Source organism: Amblyomma mixtum, chromosome 9 (assembly GCF_055824585.1).
Source record: "Amblyomma mixtum isolate Tamu chromosome 9, ASM5582458v1, whole genome shotgun sequence".
Lineage (NCBI taxonomy): Eukaryota > Metazoa > Arthropoda > Arachnida > Ixodida > Ixodidae > Amblyomma > Amblyomma mixtum.
In genome coordinates this window covers 43,058,885-43,082,580 of record NC_143020.1, presented here as the reverse complement: position 1 = coordinate 43,082,580, position 23,696 = coordinate 43,058,885, and the positions used below count along the sequence as shown (strand labels likewise).

Sequence of the window (23,696 nt, the reverse complement as noted above, 5' to 3'; positions counted from 1 at the left end):
TGCATAGCAACCGTGACGTCACAGAGTAACGGTAGAACAAATGCGCGCGATTCGGCGGTGGCAGCTACACCGACGCTCCTTCGCCAGACGTCTCGTTGCAGTCGAGTGAGTGTGACGCATAGCTCCGAAGCGGCCCAGTGATTCCGCGCCAAGCGGTTCGGAGAAGCGGCAGTGCGTTCTCCACAAGGCTTTCAAAGAGCACATTTTAGAATTTCTAAAGTGTCTTCGGTAGTTTTTAATACATTGACAAGACGCTAAAAGCGCATACGTATTTTTTCACGTATTTGAACCGTGTTCGAGGTATGCTTAAAGTGAGGTATTTTTTTGCAAATCTTTAGAATATATCTCGAATACCAAGCATTAAAATTTCAGGAACCTATTTTCAACACATTTTTAATGCACTCGTAAATACAAAATATTTTTAAAATACATGTAATGGGAACGACCGGCAGCCGTTCACGTGGTGCGACGAAGAAGGTGAACGAAGTGCTGCGCTGGTTCCTGAGTGACTCCTGGGTGTGTGCCTGCCGTGACGTGTCTCCGATCAACGGCCTCCCACCTGAGCTTCGAAGACGCACCCATACACTTGGTGGAGGTGCTTCTATCCCCGTCCCGGTGCTCAACCTGGAACTTAGGAGCGGAACGTTACTCTCACCGCTAACAATGCCAAACGCTCCGACTCAGTCATCGCCGGCCATCCCTCCCACCATCCTCTGTTCCGGAGTGCAACGCCAGCGCGACCCTTCCCCATTTCGCAGTACGGATGACCAGGACGTCGACGAGTGCTTGGCCTCATACGAGCGCATCAGCATTTACAATCGGTGGGGCGATTCTGTCAAGTTGAGCAACGTCCTCTTCTATCTCACAGGCTTTGCCAACTTATGGTTTCGTAACCTTGAAGCCGACCTTCCCACCTGGTCATCATTCAAGACAAGCTTGGCCGACGTTTTCGGCCACCCCGCCTTGCGGAAACTCCGCGCCGAGCAACGTCTCCATGCTCGAGCCCAGCTACCGGCCGAAACATCCACCAGCTATATTGGAGATGACCTCGATTTACGTAAGCGCGTGAACCCTTCCATGTCCGAAACTGACAAAGTTAAGAACATTCTCAAAGGGATAGCAGATCACACTTTTCAAATGCTGCTGGTGAAGAATCCCACCTCCGTCAGTGCTGTCATCAAGCTGTGCCAAAGCTTTGACGAGTTGCGCAAGCAACGCGCTTATACGCTGCAGTATGGTGCGCCTACCGAGAGTCTTGCTGGCTTGGCCCTTGGTCCCTCGACTTCGGATCAATTCCTATTCATAGAGCGCGTGAAAGATTTTATACGCGAGGAAGTCGCCCGCCAGCTTTCTCTTCTCCACCACGTTGGAGACCCTGTCTGCCCTACTGCCTACCTAGCGCCCTCCATTGCGCCGACTATCCGCCGTGTTGTTCAGGAGCAGATCGCTCCAGTCCTGCCATCCGCCCCCCGCCTCCTCCTGTCGCGGCACCACTCACCTATGCTGAAGCCGCCACACGGACACCGCGCCCGCTTGCCTCTACCCGTACCGCAGCAACCCTGCCTATTATGCCCCACCCCCGTGCATGCCACTCCCGCCAGCCTCGTTTCCTCGCATACAGCGACACCCTACGAATTCTAGACGCACCGCCGATAATCGGCCCATCTGCTACGCTTTTCGACTTCCAGGGAACGTCGCACATCTCTGCCGTCAACGCTTGCCTCGCTCTGCGGCTGCTGTGCACCCGTGCGGATACGATCACGAGCCGCCCTTGCACAATGGCTGTTCTGGCTCGTCTATGTCTCGCCCCCAGTATTCTACTCGACGCTCGCCTTCCCCTCGCCGCCGTTCAATTTCGCCAATGCTTCGGCGACCGGAACACCTCCGAGAGGAAAACTAAATGCCGCAGTTCCGGAGGCAAGAACTGCGTCTTTTGCGGACTCGCCAAGTCCTCCGTTTCGTCCCGCTCACGTGATTCAGGCGTTTGTCGAAAATGTCCCTGTTCTTGCGCTCGTTGACGCGGGCGCTGCCGTGTCTGTGATTAGTGAATCTCTTCGTCGCAAAATTTGCCAGGTGACGACGCCCCTGTCTGACTTTTCCCGTACGGCCAGCTCGCAGCGCATCCACCCCATCGCAGCCTGCACGGTACAAGTTTCTATCAACGACGTAGTATATCTCATACAGTTTGTGGTGCTGAGTTCGTCCTCTCGCGATGTCATCCTAGGATGCGACTTCCTCTCAACTCACCGTGCAGTGATTCACTATGCCCGTGCTGAACTCGCGTTATCTTCGGTGAGTAACGTTTCCTTGCGCGACCTGCCTGCGCCCTCCGCTAAGCTTCTCGTAGCTGCCGACACCGCCATACCTCCCTTCTCTTCTACCCTCGTCCCGCTCCTACCTGATTCCGCCTTCAGGAGCCCTGTTCTCTTCACACCCACCACAGCTGCCACCCGCCATCACCGCCTTCTGATTCCTTTCGCCGTTCTCACGATTTCCGATGGTCACTGTGACATTTATGCCTCCAACCCTTTAGCTTGCACGTCCTCTCTCCTTCGCTGCAAATGCCTCTCTCGTATCGAGGAACTGGACCCTGCTCTTGCCTACGAGTTCTCCGATCACCGTACCTGTCCCGAGGTGGCTATCCTGGACATTCGTGCGACCACGCCCGATCCGCTTCCCGTCGAAGTCTTTCATCGTGCCATCGCTGCCGACCTTCTCCCCGCTCAACGTGACCAGCTACTGACACTTCTCCAGCGCTTCAGCACGTCTTTTGACCTTTCCCATCCTTCTTTGGGCCGTGCGTTTGCCGTCTCTCACGGAATTGACACAGGTACGCACGCCCCCTTGCGCCAGCGAACGTACCGCGTCTCGCCCACAGAGCGGCGCGTCATCCGTGGCAATGTCGACGATATGCTACAGCGCGGCATCATACAGCCCTCTCAGAGCCCTTGGGCTTCTCCTGTTGTCCTGGTGACGAAAAAAGATGGCTCCATTCGGTTCTGCGTGTACTACCGTCGTCTCAACCAGATTACTCGCAAGGATGTTTATCCTCTATCCCGAATCGAAGACGCACTGGATTGCTTGCAGGGAGCGGAGTATTTTTCATCCTTAGACTTACGCTCTGGCTACTGGCAAGTACTGATGGCTGCGCTGACGGGCCGAAAACCGCCTTCGTCACCGCAGACGGCCTGTACGAATTCAATGGCATGCCATTCCGCCTATGCAATGCTCCAGCCGCATTCGAGAGAATGATGGATAATATTCTCAGCGGGCTCAAATGGAAAACGTGTCTGTGCTATCTGGATGACATTGTAGTTTTTCCAAAGATTTTTTACTGCGTCTCCAGCGTGTTCTCATGTGCGTTACTGCAGCCGGTCTAGTACTAAACATGAAGAAATGTTACTTCGGTGCCACGAAGCTGACGATAATAGGCCATGTCATCTCCAAAGATGGCGTTCTTTCTGACCCTGCCAAACTTCGCGCCGTAGCTGACTTTCCCAAACCGACCGCCTTAAAAGAACTTCGCAGTTCCATAGGTTTATGTTCCTACTTCCGCCGCTTCATCCGGAATTTCGCCTGTATCATCGCCCCTTTAAAACAGATTCTTGCCGGCAGCCCGAATCTCTCGTCTTGATCACCCGCCTGCGATGCCGCATTCAACACTTTGCGTCGCCTCCTGGTCTGCCCCCCCCCCCCCATTAATTCACACTTACGCGAGTGGTGTGGTGGTGGGCGCAGTTCTTGCCCAACGGAAGTCTGGCCATCCGGAATATGTTGTCGCATACGCTAGCCACGCCCTCACCAAGGCGGAATCAATCTAACTATTCTGTCACAGAAAAAGAATGTCTCGCCATCATTTGGGCGCTTGCCAAGTTCCGCCCTTACGTCTACGGCCGGCCGTTCTATGTCGTCACCGACCATCATGGTATCTACAGCCTGTCCTCCCTCAAAGATTCCTCTGGCGGACTTGCCCGCTGGCCTTTACGTCTCCAGGAATTTGATATTCACGTCATTTATCACTTTGGACGCAAGCACTCGGACGCGGACGCAGTTTCCTTTCACCACTCCCTTACGATTCTGCCTCTGCAACGTCTTTGCCTGCGATTTCTCGTCGTTCGGTGTCCCTGATATGCTCTCCGAACAACAGCAGGATCCTCGGATCAACTCCCTCCTCACCTTCCTGTCTAATCCCTCGCCAATTTCTTCGTCCCGGACTCTTCGCCGCCAAGCCCACCATTTTGCCGTTCGCGATGGCCTCTTATACCGGCGTAACCAGCTCTCCGACGGGCGGAAGTGGTTGTTGGTGGTTCCTCGCCACCTGCGTGCTGCGATCTGCGCCTCTTTCCACGCAGATCCACAATGCGGCCATGCCGATGTATTGAAAATGTATGCTATTTATTGACGCGGTATGAACCGCTTCGTACGTAAGTACATTTGGTCATGTACAGCCTGCCAACGTCGCAAGAGCCCTCCCCACCACGACCCCGATCCATTGCAGCCGTTACTCAGCCCTGCCCGAACCTTTGACCGCGTCGGCGTTGATCTTTACGGTCCACTTCCAACCAGTTCGGCTAACAACCGCCGGATAATCATAGCCGTAGAACACCTAACCCGCTACGTAGAAACGTCGCCTCTACAATCTGCTACAGCACAGGATGTTGCTTCTTTCACCCTACACCGTCTTGTTCTTCGTCACGGCGCCCCCAAAGAACTGCTCAGTGACCGTGGCCGTGTTTTTCTATCGGAAGCCTTCGCGGCGCTGCTAAAGGAATGCCAAATCGTTCATCGCTGTACCAGCGCCTATCACCCCCAAACCAATGGCATGACTGAGCGGTTCAACCGCACACTCCGTGACATGCTCGCCATGTACGTTGATACCGGCCACCACAACTGGGATGAAGTACTTCCTGTCGTAACCTACGCGCATATTACGGCTACGTAGACAACGACGGGATTACCCCTTTCTTCCTCTTATTTGGTCGACAGCCTACACCCACCATGGGCGCCATCCTTCCCTATCGTCCTGAGCCTTCCGAGACCACATCCCTTTCCGAAGCTCACATGTATGCCGATGAATGTCGACAACTTGCGCGCTCTTTCACCACACAGCTACAGCGGCACCAGAAGCACCATCGGGACCGCTCGGACCTCCTCGTGCCATATCCCTCCGGCGCACTCGGTTGGCTCTGTGTGCCTTCCTCCACTCCCGGCATCGCCACGAAACTGCTTTCCCGCTATCACTGCCCTTATTGCGTTCTACAACAAACTTCTCCCGTGAATTACATAGTTGAGCCCTTTGACCCATCTCCGGATCATCGTCGCCGGGGTCTTGAAACTGTACACGTCGAGCGACATAAGCCCTCCTATGACCCGACTAATCTTTCGTCCCCGCAAGTCGCCAGGATGGCTCCTTTTCGCCGGGGAGATGACTGTAATGGGAACGACCGGCAGGCGTTCGCGCGGTGCGACGAAGAGGTGAACGAAGCGTTGTGCTGGTTCCTGAGTGACTCCTAGGTGCGTACCTGCCGTGACGCGTCTTCGATCAGCGGCCTCCCACCTGAGCTTCGAAGACGCACCCGTACATACAATATAAATATCCCACCGTATATTACAAACCTATTAGTTTTCGCTAAGAGGAAACAGCGTGGGTCTGGTTAACACCGCATTCAGTAACGGTAATATTCTCACCCGCTACGCAAGGGCCTTGAAAAACAACGAAGCAGTGAGCACGCAGGAAAAAAACGAGGAAGTTTGGTATATTGCCGCTGACGCGCCAATCTCGGGTTGACCTGCCTATGTAAATAACCTTTGTTAATAGAACAGCCGAAGAATTGCCGGAAGCGCCCGCTTGGCATCACTACCGTGAGCCGCGGACGTCTTCCAGAAAGGCTGGTGAAGATGTGGATGATTGGCTCACCAATTACCAGCGGGTCAGCAAACACAACCGCTGGGATGCTACTCTGCAGCTGGTCGATGTCGTTTTCTTGCTGAATGGTACCGCGTTAACTTGGTTCGAAAACCATGAAGCCTCTTTAACTAGTTGGGACCGCTTCGTGGAAGAGCTCCACAGCTGCTTCGGGGATACCGTTACCGGGGGATACCGGAGGGGGGGGGGGGGGGGGGCAGCGTCTATCCAGTTACGCGCCACTCCGGAACGACTCCCCTGCCTCTCACCGAAGCCTCACTCCACCTCCGCACCGCTCTCGCCGCTCGCCTTCTCCCCAACGTCGTTCCCCGCCGTCACCTGGAAACTAACGTGCGCTGCCCATGGAGGTGCGGTCGCCCGGTCCTCGATATTGCCAATTCCTCTGCCAATTGTTATGTTAAAGAGCGGCATTGAAGATTTAGTGGATGGTATTTGTGTTGGCCTTAGTGGACACTGGAGCAACAGTGTCGGCGATGAGTTCAGCTTTCATGAGCCGTCTGGGTCGTAAAATAACTTTCGATTGGGATAGTACTGTCATATTCCGTGGTGTAGGGGTAGAATCATTGGTTCCGATTGGTATTTCGGAACTGAATTCACGGTGCTCCCTCGTTCTACGCGCAACATCATCCTAGCTATTGACTTTTTATAGCAGTATAGCGCTACCGTCGACTTCCGCAGTGGCGCCATACCATTAAGTCCTGGCCTTCGGTCAGCTCTCATAGAAGACTCACCGGTGGTTGCTAAAGTGTTTTCTGTCTCCAAAGATACCGTCGTCTAGCGATGTCTGCCATATTCGTTCCCGTTGAGTCCTCGAGCGCTGTTTTTGATGCCTTCGACGCTGTGGTGGAACCTGGTTCCCTTAACTGAGCAAAGAAGTGTGCTGGTACCCCGTAGCCTCGTCCTTGTGACCAAGGGCCATGCCACTCTTTGGACTGTCAATCATTCCAACGAACCTGCCGTGTTGCCATGTGGTTTAAAACCTGCCGGCTTTGAAGAACGTTTTTCTGTGCCACCTGCCGTGATCACTGACGTTTCCCATACAATTGGACGGCGCGGCCTGATCGACTCTGAATTCCTAGCTATGGTCAACAAATCCCTGCTCATCAGCGACCGCCAGGTACTAGTGGCTGTTCTTATGAAGCATGCGGACGTGTTTGACTTCGCTCGCGACTAACCACCGCCGATTCCTGCTTCCCGTACCCATCACATGATCAAAACTAGATCTGCACAACCGATTCGAGAGAAGCCATACCGCGTCTCGCCTTCCGAACGTCAGATAATCGATGAACAAGTCCGTGACATGCTCCACCTCGGCATTATTCAGAAATCTTCAAACCCGTGGGCTGCTCCAGTGATCCTCGTCAAAAAGAAAGATTATCGCCAGCTTAACACTGTCACAAAGAAGGACGATTGCCCGCTCCCACGCGTTGATGATACCACTGACTGCCTCCACTCAGCCTCCTACTTTTCCTCGGTCGATCTAAGGTCCGGATACTGGCAGACTCCGATGCTTCCGAAAGACAAAGAGAAGACGGCGTTCGTCACACTTGACGGGTTGTGTGAATTTAATGTTATGCCATTCGACCTTTGCAACGCTCCTGCCACTTTTGAACGATTTATGGATACGCTTTTTACGTGGCCTGAAGTGGCAAGTTTGCATATGTATTCTGGACGATCTTGTTAGTTTTGGAAGGACCTTCGCCGAACATAACAGTCGCTTAGCCGTTGTCCTAGACTGCATAGAGAGAGCGGGCCTCGTGCTTAACTCCAAGAAGTGTCGCTTTGGTGCACGACAAATTACTGTGCTTGGTCATCTCGTTGACAAGGATGGCGTCAGGCCCGACCCGCTGAAGGTTGAAGCTGTAAGCAGTATCAAAGAGCCCAAATCAGTGAAAGAGCTCAGGAGTTTCCTAGGACTTTGCTCATATTTTCGGCGTTTCGTTTCAAAGTTTTCTGATTTGGCCTACCCGCTTACAAGTCTCCTGCAGAAAGACACTCCTTTCCACTGGACTCTCGAATGCGACTCCACGTTTCACTAGGTCAAGTTTCTCTTTACCTCACGGCCAATATTGCGCCATTTCTGCCCAACAGCACCCACTGAACTCCACACTGACGCCAGCGGCATCGACGTGGGTGCTGTGCTTATCCAACGTCATGAGGACAATCAAGACGTTGTCGCTTATGCAAGTCGCACCCTCAGCAAGTCGGAACGCAATTACATTGTAACAGAGCAAGACTGTCTCGCCATTGTTTTCGGCGTAGAACGGTTTCGTTCGTTACGTTTATGGAAGTGCTTTCACAGTCGTCACAAACCATCATTCTCTGTGCTGGCGCTTGTGAATCTACGCGACCCCTGCGGTCGGTTGGCCCGCTGGGCATTACGCCTCCAAGAGTTCAACTTCAAAGTGTCTTAGAAAAGTGGCCGTCAACACACCGACGCAGATTGCCTCTCGCGGCTACCGCTCACGGCTACTACTTCAGATGATGAAAACTTTGACGACTATCTTGCTGCCATTTCCCAAGAGTTTCCGGATCTTAGCACTTTCCAGGCCGAACAACGCAGCGATCAGAACTTGGCGCCGCTTTTTGCTGAAGCCGTTGACCCTACATCCGCAAGCCGTTTCTGCATTCGCGATGATTTACTCTATAGAACTAAATACTCGTCTGGAGGTGCGCGCTTTCTGCTCGTCGTTCCGGCTACTCTGTAGTCCTCTGTTCTACACGCAATGCAGGAAGACGTCACGGCTGGACACTTGGTGTTTGCCAAATCTACTCCACCTACTCCACCGCCAAATCTACTCTATCGCATGCTTCAGAGCTACGTCGCCACCTGCGTGCAGTGTCAGCGGTTCAGCCTTCCCACAACTTCTTCGCCTGGACGCCTGCATTCTGTGGGACCTCCAAGCACATCATATGAACAAGTTGGCCTCGATCTTCTCGGCCCGTTTCCCCGCTCGTCTAACGGTACCGCTAGGTCATCGTGTGCGTTGATCACCTCACACGTTACTGCGAAACCGTCGCCTTACCTTGCGCCACCGCTGCTGAAGTCTCACTCTTTCTTCTTCATGCCGTCATCCGCCGGCATGGACGTCCTCGAGTTGTTATCAGTGACCGCGGTCGCCAGTTTACGGCAGAGGTTCTCGCAGAGCTTCTTCGTCTTCGTTCATGCCATTTTCGCCACTCGACGCCGTACCACCCCCAGACGAATGGACTGGTTGAACGTACTAATCGGACACTTACGAACATGCTTGCCATGTATGTCGATTCCCGCCATAAGAACTGGGACGACGTGCTTCCCTTCTTTACAGACGCCTATAACACGTCGAGGCATGGAATAACTGGTTACAGCCCGTTCTTCCTTCTTTATGCCCGTCCGCCTCGAAGCTTTATCAACAGCATCTTACCTTTGTGTCTCGACACCGAGCCTTCTGTCGCAAACTCTCTATATCGTGCTGTAGAAGCCCGTAGGATTGCCCGGATACACACCTTGGCATCGCAGGATCGCTTTAAACAGCGTTATGACCGCCGGCGCAAGGATGTCTGCTACCTGCCCGGCGACGTTGTATGGTTGTGGACGCTTCTACGCAAGCGTGGTTTATCACAAAAGCTGCTGTCCCACTACACAGGCCCGTTCGTCGTTCTTGCTTGCCTCAATGACCTGAACTATGTGGTCTCTCCCCAATGTACGCCTGGACGCCGCTCAAGGAAAACCCAAGTCGTGCATGTCGCACGGCTGAAGCCCTTCCACTCTCGGGACCCAGATTGATTGACCGGCCTAAGAGGACTTCGTTTGCGAACGGGGAAATGTCACGCGCTACACATGGGCCCTGAGGAACAACCAAGAAGTGTCCACGCAGGATGAAAAAGTGGAAGTTCGGTGTTTTGCCGCTGACGCGCCAGGCTCGGGTCGACCTGCCTATGTAAATAACCTTTGTGAATAGAGCCTGTAACAATATAACAAAATAGAGTCACTGTTAGGCCTTTTTTTGTAGTTTGAAAGGTATAATGCAACACTTTTTAATCTAACATTGCGAAGTACAAGAGCTCTTCCAACTATATTTATAAAAATCACAGAGCTCTTTTAATCTTCGCTAAAGTCCGGCTTTAGTGAAAGGTTTTCAAAGTTCGCTTTTTTCGTAAACGTAAACGTAGTGCACAGTCTAGGATATGTGCCAACAAAAGCTGCAAGAAAAAAAATGCTGTGGTAACACTATAATGCGTGCCATTCTAATGCTCCATGGGGAAATGAAAACCAGGGCATCAAAATCGAGAGTAGGCTGTGACAGAGAAAGAGAGAGAATCGGAAATGTGGGAAACACAGAAGCTCTGCCTTGAGGGTGTAACGCGACAACATTAATGGGTCCCTAATCAGCCTGGGCCCTCTTTCCATATCACTTCACAGACATGTATACTGTTTCTTTTTGTTTGGAGAATATGATTTCATTTTTTTATTGTTTTTTTTTCCTTTTTTGCTCAGAACAGCCAAGGTTCCCCTTGAACTTCGTCTGAAGAACGTGCCTCAGTAGTTTAGGGGTAGCGCTACCGAAGGGGCAGCGGTTCGAGTCCCAACTGGACTATTTTCCATTTCAGTGGAATTGCGTTTATTTCTTCATGGATACCACTTAAGTGAAGTGGAGGGACGTCCAGACCCTGAAGACTAATTAGGAATTGTGTAGTGGACTTGTAATTGCGACACTGTGTGATCGTTGTGGGGTGTTTGAATCACCCCCGCGTCATATGATTGTGACGTCACGGCTTTGTCGACCATTATGGACGTTCTCGCCAGAACGCGACGCCGGGTTTTCAGCTCTACCACGTTAACTTTACGCCAGCTTCACCTATTTGAGAAGTAGGTGAAGAATCGTTTTTCAGCTATCCATACATTGCACTCGCGGAACGCGAGACAAAGGTGATCGCATCACAGTGGCAATGAAATATAAAAGCAAAGATTAGCTTCGAAAGTGCTTTTTTGATAGAAATACTTCATCGCAGCGGTGCCGGCGGTACTTTTATCGAGTCAGGTGAGTTTCTCTGCAGAGTTCGAAGGCCCTGTCAAGAGTAATAAAGAATTAAATACGGAGCAGTTCAAATATAGATTTTTGGATTTAAACTTTCGGTTTGTTTGTTTTTTTTGGCTTTTTGGGGTTTAACGTACATAAGCAACTCAGGCTATGAGGGACGCCGTAGTGAAGAGCTTCGGGAATATTGACCACCAGGGGTTTTTTAACGTGCACTGACATCGCACAGTACTCGAGCCTCTCGAATTTCGTTTTCATCGAAATTCAGCCGCCGCGGTCGGCATCAAACCCGCGTCTTTAGGGTCAGTAGCCGAGCGTCGTAGCCACTGAGCCACCGCAGCGGGGGGGGGGGGGGGGGGTTAAACTTTAAAATAGACTGTTTGGTTCTGTCTGAAGCAAATCGCTGGAATGTTGCCGAATCCTTTGAAATACTGATTTCATGATTTTTCAGTGCATGGACCAAAATGCAGTTTTATTACGACAACCTATGGCACATAAGTGTTGAACTCTCTTATGAAAAAGTCATTTATGTATATAGACAAGGTAACATTATTAAATCGACAACACAGAATGTGAATAAAACCGTAAGCATTGGGAACTACTATTCCATGGCTCTACGGATCGTCGACGGCACATATCTTAAAGTAAGTGTTTCTACTCTGCAGCAAAAGACCAGTTTTCTTTGAATGAAACATGCGCCGTTTCATGTGTAGCGAGCGTTCAAATGTAAATTCAGATTCCTTTGCCGCCTTTGATGAATATCATGCCGGTCTCTGGAAAAAATGGGCTGTTTTATTGTATTTGTTATTTATTTGAGCAAAAGAATCGAAGAAAAACGGAAACTAGAAATATAACTTTGGCAAGCATGATCTGCTCTAAAAACTACGGAATAGTTATCACTGTTAGAGCGAGAAATAAAATCGTAATTCAAACCTGTTCTCGACGTACTACCTGTGGATGCAGCAGTGTATAGTATACGTGGTTTTCCTTATCATCTGCGATGAATTTGTAATATTTATGAGCCACTTCGGTCCATAGTGGCCGAGGAAAGAAGGGAAACGAATTAATTTGGACTTATAACATGAATAGCGGGGAGATCTGTTATTCGAACCTAAAATATTTCTGCACCATCCATGAGTACTTCGTTCCAGAACAGCTAGAGCAGTAAGGTGAGGCCGAAATGTTATCATTGAGAGGTAACATTAAAGTACATTTTATTGCTCATGTCATGCACATACGCCGTTATCACATCGCGAAAGGCATTGGGCTTTAGACGTGGTGGTGTGCATCGACCGCGAGATAGTCAGCCCTAAAGTTCACGCCAGTTTGAGGCGACGTCGAGAAAAACAAACTAGAAAGCAATAATCGGAGAGGTCAGAACGGAAGAGAGCGGGACAGGACCTCAGAATTTCTATGGTTACTACATTTGCACTCATGGAAGTGACTATATATTTCTGACAAGAATTATCAAAATGAAATTTCTTGTAGCTAGCCCAACGATGGCTATTATAGCGAAAGGAAAGCAGTATGCGGCCAAACGACTTGGAAGACAGGCTGTCAGAGCTGTCAAAATTGATAGGCGGAGCGTACGAAACATGAAGTGTAAAATAGAGGACGTGATAAAAGAAAAAACTGAAAGACCATCTAATTGTGATCAACCGAGAGAGTGAAGACAGTTAGGAACCTAATTTAGAGGTTTAATTAACTACCAGACATTCAATATACAGGATACTAAGTGCACGTTAGCACACTCAGTGCGTTAGTGAAGATACAGTGCATTAGCAGACGTACATTTTGAATTCGTTAGAATCTTTGGAGGGAGACATCTTTTTGTCTCTCGACTTTCCCACTTACCTACCGTTCCGGGTGGAAGCTCAGAGGGGGCTCTTCCCTGTACCTAGCTTAGCATGTGTAATGGTTCCACCGATAGCGGCCGCCTTCCGGTATTTCCCTCTCTTGCCTCTAAGTCAAGAGAAGGTTTTGAGGTGGCAGGTCGCAGCTGGCTCTGCTGTGTGTCAAGCTCGGCTGGGGACTCTTTCAACTTGCCATTCACCAGGAGGCACTGTGTACCAAAGCCGGCTTTTCTTTCGAAATGGGATTGTTTGCTCTCTCATAAGAAACAAAGTGAAATGTTTAAATGTGAAAAAATTAGGCATGGACAAAAAGTAGGCACACATAACAAGAGGTCAAGGAAGGAATGTTTTTTAAACTTTATTCTACAGTAAAGGATATATTTCGCGTGGAAGTGATATTGGTGGCTTGTCTAGATGGAATAACAGCCCAATGAATCTCCTGGTGACGGTGATTCCTTAAGAAAGGTAATGAAAACTTTGAAAGCATAGTTTGAAATAAGAAATCCTGTCACCCCCATCACATCACCCCCATGAGGTCTGGGAAAGATGACTTAGTCCTAAAAATAGTGATGCTAAATTTCTTAGCAATTGTCGAAAATTACCTGCTATTCGTTTCCTGCAATACACTTACCGCGGTGTATGCTTAAAATTCTTGAACGCTTCACTTTATTAATCTGAGATGAAAGTTGCGCTAATAATTGTGCATGAGCACAAATTGAATGCATCCATCCGCTAATTTGTGTCGTATAAAAGTAGTTCAAGTTACTACTGACAGGAACTCTTACAACGTAGCTTTTTGGACTGAAGTGCGCTTTTTCCCCATTTATCAGTGACATGCACAGAATAGAACTAAGATGTGATACTAGTACGCTGCTAAATTCTGAGAACCCTTCGACGTTTCCTGTTAGATTCTTTGCACACAGACAAGCAGTCAATCGTGAGCAGTATTCAGAACAATTAGAAAAGCTTGAAAATGCAGTTACCGTCACTGCTGTGGCTCAATCACTTCGGGTATTTCTCGCGTCATGTGAAAATTTCACGCCTTTATGGCAGTAGCAGCAAAGTCGCAATGACGGTTGCAGCGGCAGCAAGGAAGGTTGCACTTCCCCGGCAAGGGACATTTCAGTTTCACCTCACATGCGCTATTTTTGAATGGCACAAAAATCACAAGTTTTGTTAAGTCGTGAATGGGAGGGTAATCACGTTTTTGAAATTATAAAAGCAAGAATTGGTCATATTAGCTAGATGGGCTATAAGCTTCTGAAAAATAAAGAGGCTAAAATAATAGGCAAAGGGTATGTAAAAAGCACAAGTTAACAAGCCAGCTGGTTCTCACATCTAAGCTGTATTCTGAATTAATTATGCCGCTGATAATGATACGCAAGAGCATTCTGTTCTCACTAAAAAGCCCTATTTTAAATATTGCTGGGGATTTTTAGCACAGCGACCTAACAGAAGCTGAGGACGTGACTTTACGGCTCCCATCGACGCCCCAGCGCGGTGATGCTGAGTTCGGCGCTCCCAGCTGATACCTTGGTGCCAGCTACACGATGCAACAGAGGATGAGAATAAAGTTGAGCGGCGCGTGCAGGAGAGGGGGGGGGAGATTAAGGGCGGGCATGAAGGGTTCGGTCCGAGAAGCCTGCTATGTTGCACCTCTACTTTTGGCACTGTTGTTTAATCCCGCAATAACCCTGCAGTGGCGGCTCCGGACTGAGAAATGTCCGACTCCTGAAACCTATCGACCTTAGGATTCCTTCCGCTTGGTGCTACCTTGCGAACTCGGGGCGTTGCGGCAATTCAGCTTTCTCTTTCATCGTTCTGGCGCAAGAACCCGCTGTTACGGTTTGCCCAAGGGGAAGCCATCTTCCATGTGCACCGCGCCCAACTCGGACATTTCTCGGTTTAACCAACTACTCTCCAGCCTGTCTCCTGAGGTGGAGCAAAGGTCGCAGAGGTCATTTCTGCACCGTCAGCAGATGCCCCTTACCAGTGCCTCTAGCGCAGCATCTGGGAATGCACCATAGTGCCTGAGAGCGTCCGTCTTCAGCACCTACTCACCAGCCGAGAGCTTGGAGATCGCCGCCCCTCCCAGCTGCTCACTAGCATGCGGCCGCTTCTGGGAGAAAACACTGTCTACTCCAACGGTGCGCTGTGGAGGCAGCTTTTCCTTCAGAGCTTGTCGGAGTGCACCCGTCTCGACCTGACGTCGGCACGCGCCCCCGTCGCCTCATCCACCGCAAGCCACCCCTTTCCGTCGGTGGCGCTATTTCTTCTGTCACTCCCACTCGCATCCGCACGCTGATTCCGCTATGTCCGTAAGCTATTGTCCTAAAAGACATTCCTGGGGTTACGAAGCCCTGCAATATAGACCAGCCACTCAGACACAGCGTAACCCTTCACGTCGTTACCGTGGGCCATCTTTCGACGCATGACCACATCGTCTCTTCGGTGAGCGTCTGGCGATTGCTGAAAGGAAATTCGAGCACATGCTCCAGCTGGGTACAGTACGACCTTCGTCCAGCACTTGGGCTAAACCCTCCATCTGGTGGACAATGAAGAACCAGGAAACTAGCGGCTATTGCGGAGACTAGCGGGCGCTCAACACTCACACTTCCGACAATAGCTATCCGCCTTCTCAAATCATAGATTTCACCCCCAACTTGAAAGGATGCAAGGTCTTTAAAAAACGGGACCTTGTAAAGGCGCATCACCAAATCCCCGTCAAGCCAGCCGATATACCAAAGGCTGCCATCACTACACCTTACACCACGCCTCCGGAAACTCTTTGCTCCCCTTCCACAATTTTCCCTGGTAATCAGTGCCAAGAAATGTATCTTTGTGTCTCGCTGGCTTGAGTTTCTCGGCCAGCATATCTCGGCGTTGAGAGTTCGTCCCTTGCCCCCCTCCCTGCTCACGTCAAGGTTTTAAAACACTTCCCAATACCCAACCTCATGTGCATGCTTCGAGAGTTCTTTGCCCTCTTGAGTTTCTCACGATACTTTATTCCGCACATCGCCGATCTTCAGCCACCCCGGACCGACCTACTTAGCACAACCAAGACACCTCATCCCCGCTTCCTTGGTCACCTGAGGTTGAATCTTCTTTCACGGCTGCTAAGCAAGCCCCGTCTGATTTGGTCGTTCTCATTAATCCGAGAACTAACGAGCCCATTCGCCTCATGGAGCATGCTTCGAGCGTGGCTCTCGGCGCTGTTCTCTAGCATCATATCGACTCAAACTAGCACCCACTGGGCTTTTTCTCTCGATAGCTCCAATCTGCTCAGACGCGCTAAAGTGTTTTTGGCTGTCAGTGGCTGGCCCTCTACTACACCATAAAGGACCTCCGAAATTTCTCGCACCTCCCTGTCGCAAAAGGGCCCCATCGGGCCCCACCGCAAGCCTCCCTGCTCCTGTCTGTGGCACAATCTACAGCTTTGGTTGCACCTCTCCAAACTTGTTTGCCCACGGCTAGCAATCCACTATGTGAAACTCAATCACAGCTTTTGTCTTTTCCTCCAACCGGTCATGCAAATCAAAGTGCGGCGGAAGTATCATCTAAAGAGTGCGCGGCATGGAGGCTGAGATGCGAGCTCGAAAGTGCAGTGGGTCTCCGTTAGGCGTTGCTTCTCCGTCTTGCCCTCTGACGGAGGCAAAAAAAAATCTCCCTAAATCTACACTCAAAGGCAGTATTTTTGCTCAGGTGGTCGCTGCAGCGGTCGACAAAATAGGGTCTAAGAAGGTTTTGCAGTGGAACTACCGGTCACTACTTTCCGGTTCAACAGGATTTGTTGTTCAACGAATAAATTGACTCCAGACTTAATTGTTTTTCAGGAAGCACGCATCACTATAGATTTAAGGTAAATTTCAAAACATATCGCTCTTTCAGGCAAGATTGTTCGTCAAAAGGTGGTGGCCTGCTATTCTTCGCATACTCAAATTGTTGCCACAGGGCAGCTTTTTCTTTAAATCTAACGAAGGGAGCGCGAAATTCAGGCTCTTGATCTGAATCTTCCTGCTTATCAACCGCTCACTCGAGGTAAGGTACATTTTCCCACAAAAGTACTTGATATTCGGCCGCTATACTCGTTTTGTAGCGATAGCTACATTACGCCAGGCTTTCGTCTCTTCGGCGTCGCCACACTTTCAGCCTTATCCGCAATGTGACGTCACACCGCGGCCCTCGATTCTCCAGCAACTCGGCTTCTCGCGGTCGCCACGCGGCCATGCTACTATATACGTTTAAAGCACTCAATTCTTCAGTTTGAATCTAGATAGCGCCACAGGTGCGCTCAGAACACAGCGCCATTCGGGTCCCGTAAGTCGCGGGCGTGTATGCCTCGACGCAGCAGTGGAAATGTCGCTGGTGGCTGCCGAATGTGTTCTTCCTACAATGATGTGAAAAGGCAGAGAAAATACGTGCTTTGTTGTGTATTGCAAGAATTGCGACAGAGAGTTAAAGTCGCGTGATGCGATTCTTTGCGAGCTTTACGGAACCGAACTGCAGAAGTCATGAGGCAGAACTTGCATGCAGTGCTCGAATCTTTTCTTTCGAGTGCCGTCCAACTGAAACAACATTCATAATTTCCAGCAAGGGTTAGGACCAGCGGCGGCACAAAACAGAACAACTTTTTTTGCGAAGCTTTTTCCCTCTGCTAGTATCGCAACTTCTCGCGTTGTGCTTATTATGTCGTCCTCTTCATTATACTTAATATTTCGCAGTGCTCAGTGAACGTTTTAGAAGTCCAAGAAAGATCGAGAGAGTGGCAGTGTTCTTCAACTAGCGGAAAGGTCGTAAGGAATGCAGGCAGCGACATGGAACCAGCTTCTAAGGACGCACAAAAGATGCGCCTCATTGTGTCGCAAAGAAAATTTACCTAGCACCGGCGTAGCAAACGCCGGTGAAGTGTCTGTCACAATAGCTCGTGTTCCGCGGCGACATTGTTTGCAGTCTCATATTTGTAGTGGTTAAAGGAACGGCGGGCTCTCCGAACGACATGATGCTCCCAGTGTTCTGAGTAGCGCGTGCTGGAGCTGCCTTGCCTTTTATGGCGCCAGGACGGCTATGATCACGGGAGTCACTGCATACCAGAAGCGCCTAAGGTAGCAGAGCGGATCATCTGAGGAAAATGCCTGCTATGGAGGTTTCTCGAGAATCGAATGCGGATACGAAATCTATGTGATTCCCAGTATATGACACGTTTTTCACTTTTTCTGTTTCTCGTTAAGAACGGCTCTCGAAGTTCTCCTGCAGAATGTTCCAGGCTTTTCCGGCTATTGTTTCACATTTACAATGGCTATCGAAGTCTAGAGAAGACTGCCAGTTTGTTTTCAGCAGGAGGCGGAAGCTGCGTGATGTGTGTTTTCTCTTTCGGGTCAGGATGCACTGCCCACTTCATAACAACTCCTTACCACCGCACCACAAAGCACAAGTGCCATCGATCTGCTCGAGGGGACTCCCAAGGGGCGATTAATTGATACAAGGAAATCGGTGGCAGAAGCCTAACATCGGGAGGGGCCTGGACTGTGCCGTGAAAGACGAAATTAAGGAAGTGAAGGAAGAAACGTAGAGTAAAAATCGCGCATTTTTTAGGCTATTTGTCAATGTGTTACCTGAGGTACGCAATACCTGGAACTTGTTGATATTTTAATCACGTTTATGCGCTGTCATGTGATTGAGTTTGAGAGTGGCATGTGTCTAATGAGTGTATATTCTGTTATCATTTTCCAGCCCCTGTTCGATGACCACGAGGGACCGAAATTAGATTTTGAAAAACTTACAGGTAAGATGAGCAACTCCTCAAGCAATCACGGAGAGTGATGAACCAGGCGAAGGCTTGTGTACTGCTAACAGTGTCTGAGTTCTGGCGTTTTAATAGTTGGGGTTAACGGCACACCTCCCGAATACAGCGCAGATCATTTTCTGCTAGCTTACTCGAGGAAAAAGCGCGATGCATTTGGAAACGAGAACGGCAGTATTTTAATCCTTTCAAACAAACAGACTACAAAAACACAGCTATGGCAGATCCACCTGAGTCTGACAATCAAGCGCAGTGGCAAAAACACAGAAGAGAAAGCGGCGATAAAACGTGGTCGCCCTATACCGCGGCACTGCCCCCTTCAGGTTCGACCTTCTGCCTTATATTGCCTTTACCTTCAACTTCACAAGTATGGAAACAGTGCTTTTTCTGTGGCTCACCTGCTCACAACGTTGCGGATTGCGACGATGAAGTATATCGGACAAAAAAGATTGCAAAGGCTTAAAAGTGGCAACTGCTGCTTCCGATGTACCTTGGGAGAACATCGAAAGGCCTGCCGGCGCCGACTGAAACGCGGAAAGTGTAGAGGTAGACATGTGTCACCGGCATGCGACCTGTACTGGAAACCGAGGAAACTATAGGAGACTGCAAGATGGGATATTAACAGCTTGCATGTCAGCAGCCGGAATTCCATCAACAATGACAGTCATCTGCAAAACTGGCAGCTCTGGGCTATTGGAGAAGGTTGGCACCGTTACATTCGGGGCATCGTGGATGGCTGAGTAACCACATTTTTATCCGTGAGGACATCTCTAAATTTCAAGGCCTCAAAGAAAGGAGAAAGACCATTCTCCATCTGCGTACATTCCGGACATCCACATCAGGAACAGAAAAACGCCGCCTTGTAGAAGTCCGCCTTCGCAGCCAGTACGATGGCAAGGAATGCATTACAGAGGCTATTGAGGTTCCTTTCATCTGCAGCGAGAAAGTCTAGGCGGCTGTCGAAAAGCAGACAACCTTTCATTGCCGGGATAACCAGCGGTACACGGAATTGGTCTTATTATTGGCGCTGAACAACTGTGGAAATTTATGACGGACGAAATTCAATGCTCTCAGCCAAACGCTGATTTGGTTGCCCTGAGGTCGGCCTTCGGGTGGATGTTTCAGGGTCCGGTATGAGTGCATACATCAGCTGACAATTCAGCCAACTTCTGAGTTCTTAGGGTAAGCGAAGACTTTGAAAGCAGTTAAAGACTTGTAATAAAAACTGGTAAGACGCAAGAAACGGGGACCCAGAAGGCACACAAAACACAGGACTGACGCCAACTCAGACTTGAGTATTTTGCAGACGCGCCTGACGTGCCCCCAAGATGGCTGCAGAACACCGAATAATGACTCAACCTCCAAGGGAACTATTTTCCGTTTAAAGCAGTAGGAGACCACTCGAGACTGGCACGTTGAGACGGCAATCAGGTTGAGACACGTAATGGCAGGATCGATGTGGAAGCTTCGAAAGAGGTCTCGAGTGGTCTCCTACTGCTTGAAACAGAAAAAAATTCCCTTGGAGGTTCAGTCATTATTCGGTGTTCTGCAGCTATCTTGGTGGCACGTCAGGCGCGTCTGCAAAATACTCAAGTCTGAGTTGGCGTCAGTCCTGTGTTTTGTGTGCCTTCTGTGTCCCCGTTTCTTGCGCCATACCAGTTTTTATTTCATCATGAACCATCTCGCCCAAACTAGAGTTTTACTTGACCATATTTCTCCTACAATGGGCCCTTTCCTCCTTCGAAGCTTCCGCACCGAACCTGCCATTACTTGTCTCAACCTGATTGCCGTCTCAACGTGCCAGCCAGTCTCGAGTGGTCTCCTACTGCTTGAAACGGAAAATAGTTCCCTTGGAGATTCAGCCATTATTCGGTGTTCTGCAGCCATCTTGGCGGCACGTCAGGCGCGTCTGCAAAATACTCAAGTGTGAGTTGGCGTCAGTCCTGTGTTTTGTGTGCCTTCTGTGTCCCCGTTTCTTGCGCCATACCAGTTTTTATTTCATCATGAACCGACTCGCCCAAACTAGAGTTTTAAAAGACTTGTAAAGGGCTTCTGGGACTAGGAAAGCATTGACTTTACAGACCACACCGAAGGGCCAAGTGAGGAAGGGGAAGCGATTGGCCGCCAGCAGAAGGAAACATCAGTATGAAGAACGGCCGCTATATAGTTGTCCTTCTTTGGAAAGAAAGCAGGGGTCATCTTTGTGAAAACCGCTCCCAGGCACTAAAGCGACTGAAGAGCCTGGGGAAAAAAGTTCGGCGTACTCCGAAATTCGGCGCGGGTTATGAAAGAACAATGCGGAGCTACTTATATATGTGTTACACCAGCCCTGTAACCCCTTGTGAGGAAGCACCCATCAGGTTCATTACATGCCACTGAACGGTGTTTGACGCCTCCTCACATGAGAAAGGGTCTTCCACCCTGAACGAACATTTTGAGAAGAGAGCCTATCTTCTTGGTGATCTGGTCAAGCTGCTGATCTGATTTCGGCGTTATCAGATCGCTTTCACAACTACATTGAAAGGGCATTCTCTAAAACAGTGTCCGAAAAGAGGGCCGAGATTCCCTCCGTTTTCTCTAGTTTAAGGGCTTGCTGAAGAATGAGGAACCTGATCCTAAAACAGAAGACTGACGAATGAAGCCTTCTCCATTCGGCACCATGGCTATCCGTTTCCTGCTAAATGCCGCTCTGCAAAATTACCTTAATTAATTTGAGGAGCCAAACTTCAATTCAGTTTATTACCTCAAGTTCCCCCGCACGGGTATTACATAAGGGCCAAAGCAAAAAGTAGTGCACTTCTGGCGGAGTCATTCCACGTCGACGACCTGTTGGTTGGGGCAGACAATGAAAAGGATGCGGGGATATTTTCGCGCAGGCAAATAACATACTTAGAGCTTGCGGGATGAGTCTGCGAAAGTGGTCGTCGGTGTCCAAGCGCTTGCAAGACCTATTCGCGTCGGAACAGGGACTGGATGACTCAACTGCAAGAGTCAAAATTCTTGGGCATATATGGAATCCTGCAAAAGACACGATCATCGTGGTTACAAAGTCCCTCTTAAGCGTTTTGAATAGAGAGAACAACTGCAAAAGACTTCTTCTACGAACAATCGTCAGAATATATCACCCTCTCGGGCTGCTCGTGTCATTTATCGTACAAGCTAAGGCACTCTTCCAGAAATTATAGCAACGACAGACTGGGCGAAATGACAAACTGTCCAGTGATATCGCAAAGAAGTGGGACGGCTGACAGTCGCTACTAAGAGATCTTTGTTCACTGACCTTACCCCGAAGCGTTAATGCGTAGCTTAAACGCCGACTGTGCAGTCTCACATCCTCTGCGGCGCCAGTCAGCGAGCGCACGGGACATCCGCCTATCTACGACAGGAGGACTCCAATGGTAGTGTTCATATGAACTCCTCTGAAAGGTGTGACCTTTCACTGACTCGAGCTGATGGATGCATTGGTAAGATCTAGAATAGCTGTTTCTGGAAGGCTGCCTAATGATGAATGCAAGCCGACTGAAAATGATTTAGTCGACAGACTCTGGCGCAAACCTTCTATGGCTGAAAGGAAACCCTTTGCAGTGGAACCAGTTTGTGGGAAACAGAATGACCGGAGTTAAAATCTGAATTGAGAAAGGCCAATGGAGGCATTGTCCTGGTTCGCAAGAACCGGGCAGATGGTGTGACATGCGTAGTCACTCTACAGAGCCTTTAAGGACACCGACTGTGGTTGTTTGGACCGTAGTGGTTTTCCGAGAGAGAGCACTCTTGCCAGCTGTAAATTAGATTTACATCCCAACGGGAAGCAAATTTCGAAGAAAGGAAAGGAGTAAAGGCGTTGCATGTAAGCAAATTTATGCCGATCTTGGACTTGAGTCACCATAACAATTTCTTTATCGAGTTTTACGAATAACTACATGGGGGTTCGGATAGATAACTACTTGCCGGAGTCCGCCAGGCGAAATTTCTTGTTTTCAAGCCGCGGAAGAGAGAAAACGCCGAAGCATACAGGTTGAAAGCCGTTCAGGAAGAGGCATGCATGGATGATGACATATCTAGTCGTGGCCAAGGACTCTCAGTGAAATCCCCATCAAGCTTACAGAAGCTACAACCCATTTTTGACACAAAGGGAATGCTATGAATGTGAAGCGGCTGCAATTCGCTGAGGAGAAATTATAGGTGAAGCAATCAATTCTGCTCCCTCCCAGCCGTCAGCTCGCGGAGCTCGTTATTCGAGACGCTCATTTACAACCTTTACACGGCGGCTTCAGAGACACCCTCAAAGAAGTGAGAAAAAGGTTTTCTATTCCACGAGGAATTCAACAAGCAAAAAGGATTGTAAATAAATGCACCGCATGCCTGAAAAGTCGCGCGAAGCCGGGACAAGCGTCAACAGCGCCTCTACCCACCGAAAGAATTTCCCGGTCTGTACCATTTAAACTGGCTGACACAGATTTCGCCGGGCCTCTCTTCACTAAGGACAATGATCCGGTCGCCAAATCCTTCATTCCTCTCTTGACTTGCCTGTTACTAGAGCAGCTCATCTGGAGCTTGTCTCAACCTAACATAAGAAATCTTCTTATTGGCCTTCAGACGATTTAATGCCCTACGAGGATTGCCATCAGTGATATAGACTGGCAACACCAAAGCATTTCAGAGCGCCTCTAAAGAAATTACAGTGCAGAAAGACGCCCTGTTTGGCGGTGATGGATCCTGGGAAAGGATGGCGAGGACTTTGAAGTTTTGCCTCCGAAAATTCCTACCTCAGGCAATGCTCACCGTCCATTAGCTTAGCTCAGTACTGCAGGAGGTGGAGAACATCGTTAATTCCCGGGCCCTAACCTCCATTTGTTTATCGCCAGAAGATCCCAAAATTCTTAACCCGGCGCATTTTCTGACAGGAAAGGGATTGACGTCAATGTGGTCTCCGTGTAGTGAAGTCATTTTTTTCACGTAAGCAGTGAAACGAAGATGAATCCGCCGTAAACGAATGCTGGAGCAATATTGGAGGCGATGATTGAAGGAATATTTTTTGTTATTCGAACGTGTCTCCTTTGGCCAGTCATGGAGAGTGGCTTCCAGAAAACTCGAGTCGC

At 49.6% G+C, this 23,696-nt stretch overlaps 1 protein-coding gene across 1 annotated transcript in view; it reads left to right on the top strand.

Annotated features, from left to right (window-relative positions):
- The window catches only part of LOC149328858 (uncharacterized), a 118,721-nt gene that overhangs the window by 33,388 nt on the left and 61,637 nt on the right, over positions 1-23,696 (top strand). The window contains exon 3 of the mRNA XM_089559115.1: positions 11,396-11,474. Coding sequence (XP_089415241.1) covers positions 11,396-11,474 — 79 coding nt within the window. The remainder of the gene's footprint in view (positions 1-11,395; positions 11,475-23,696) is intronic.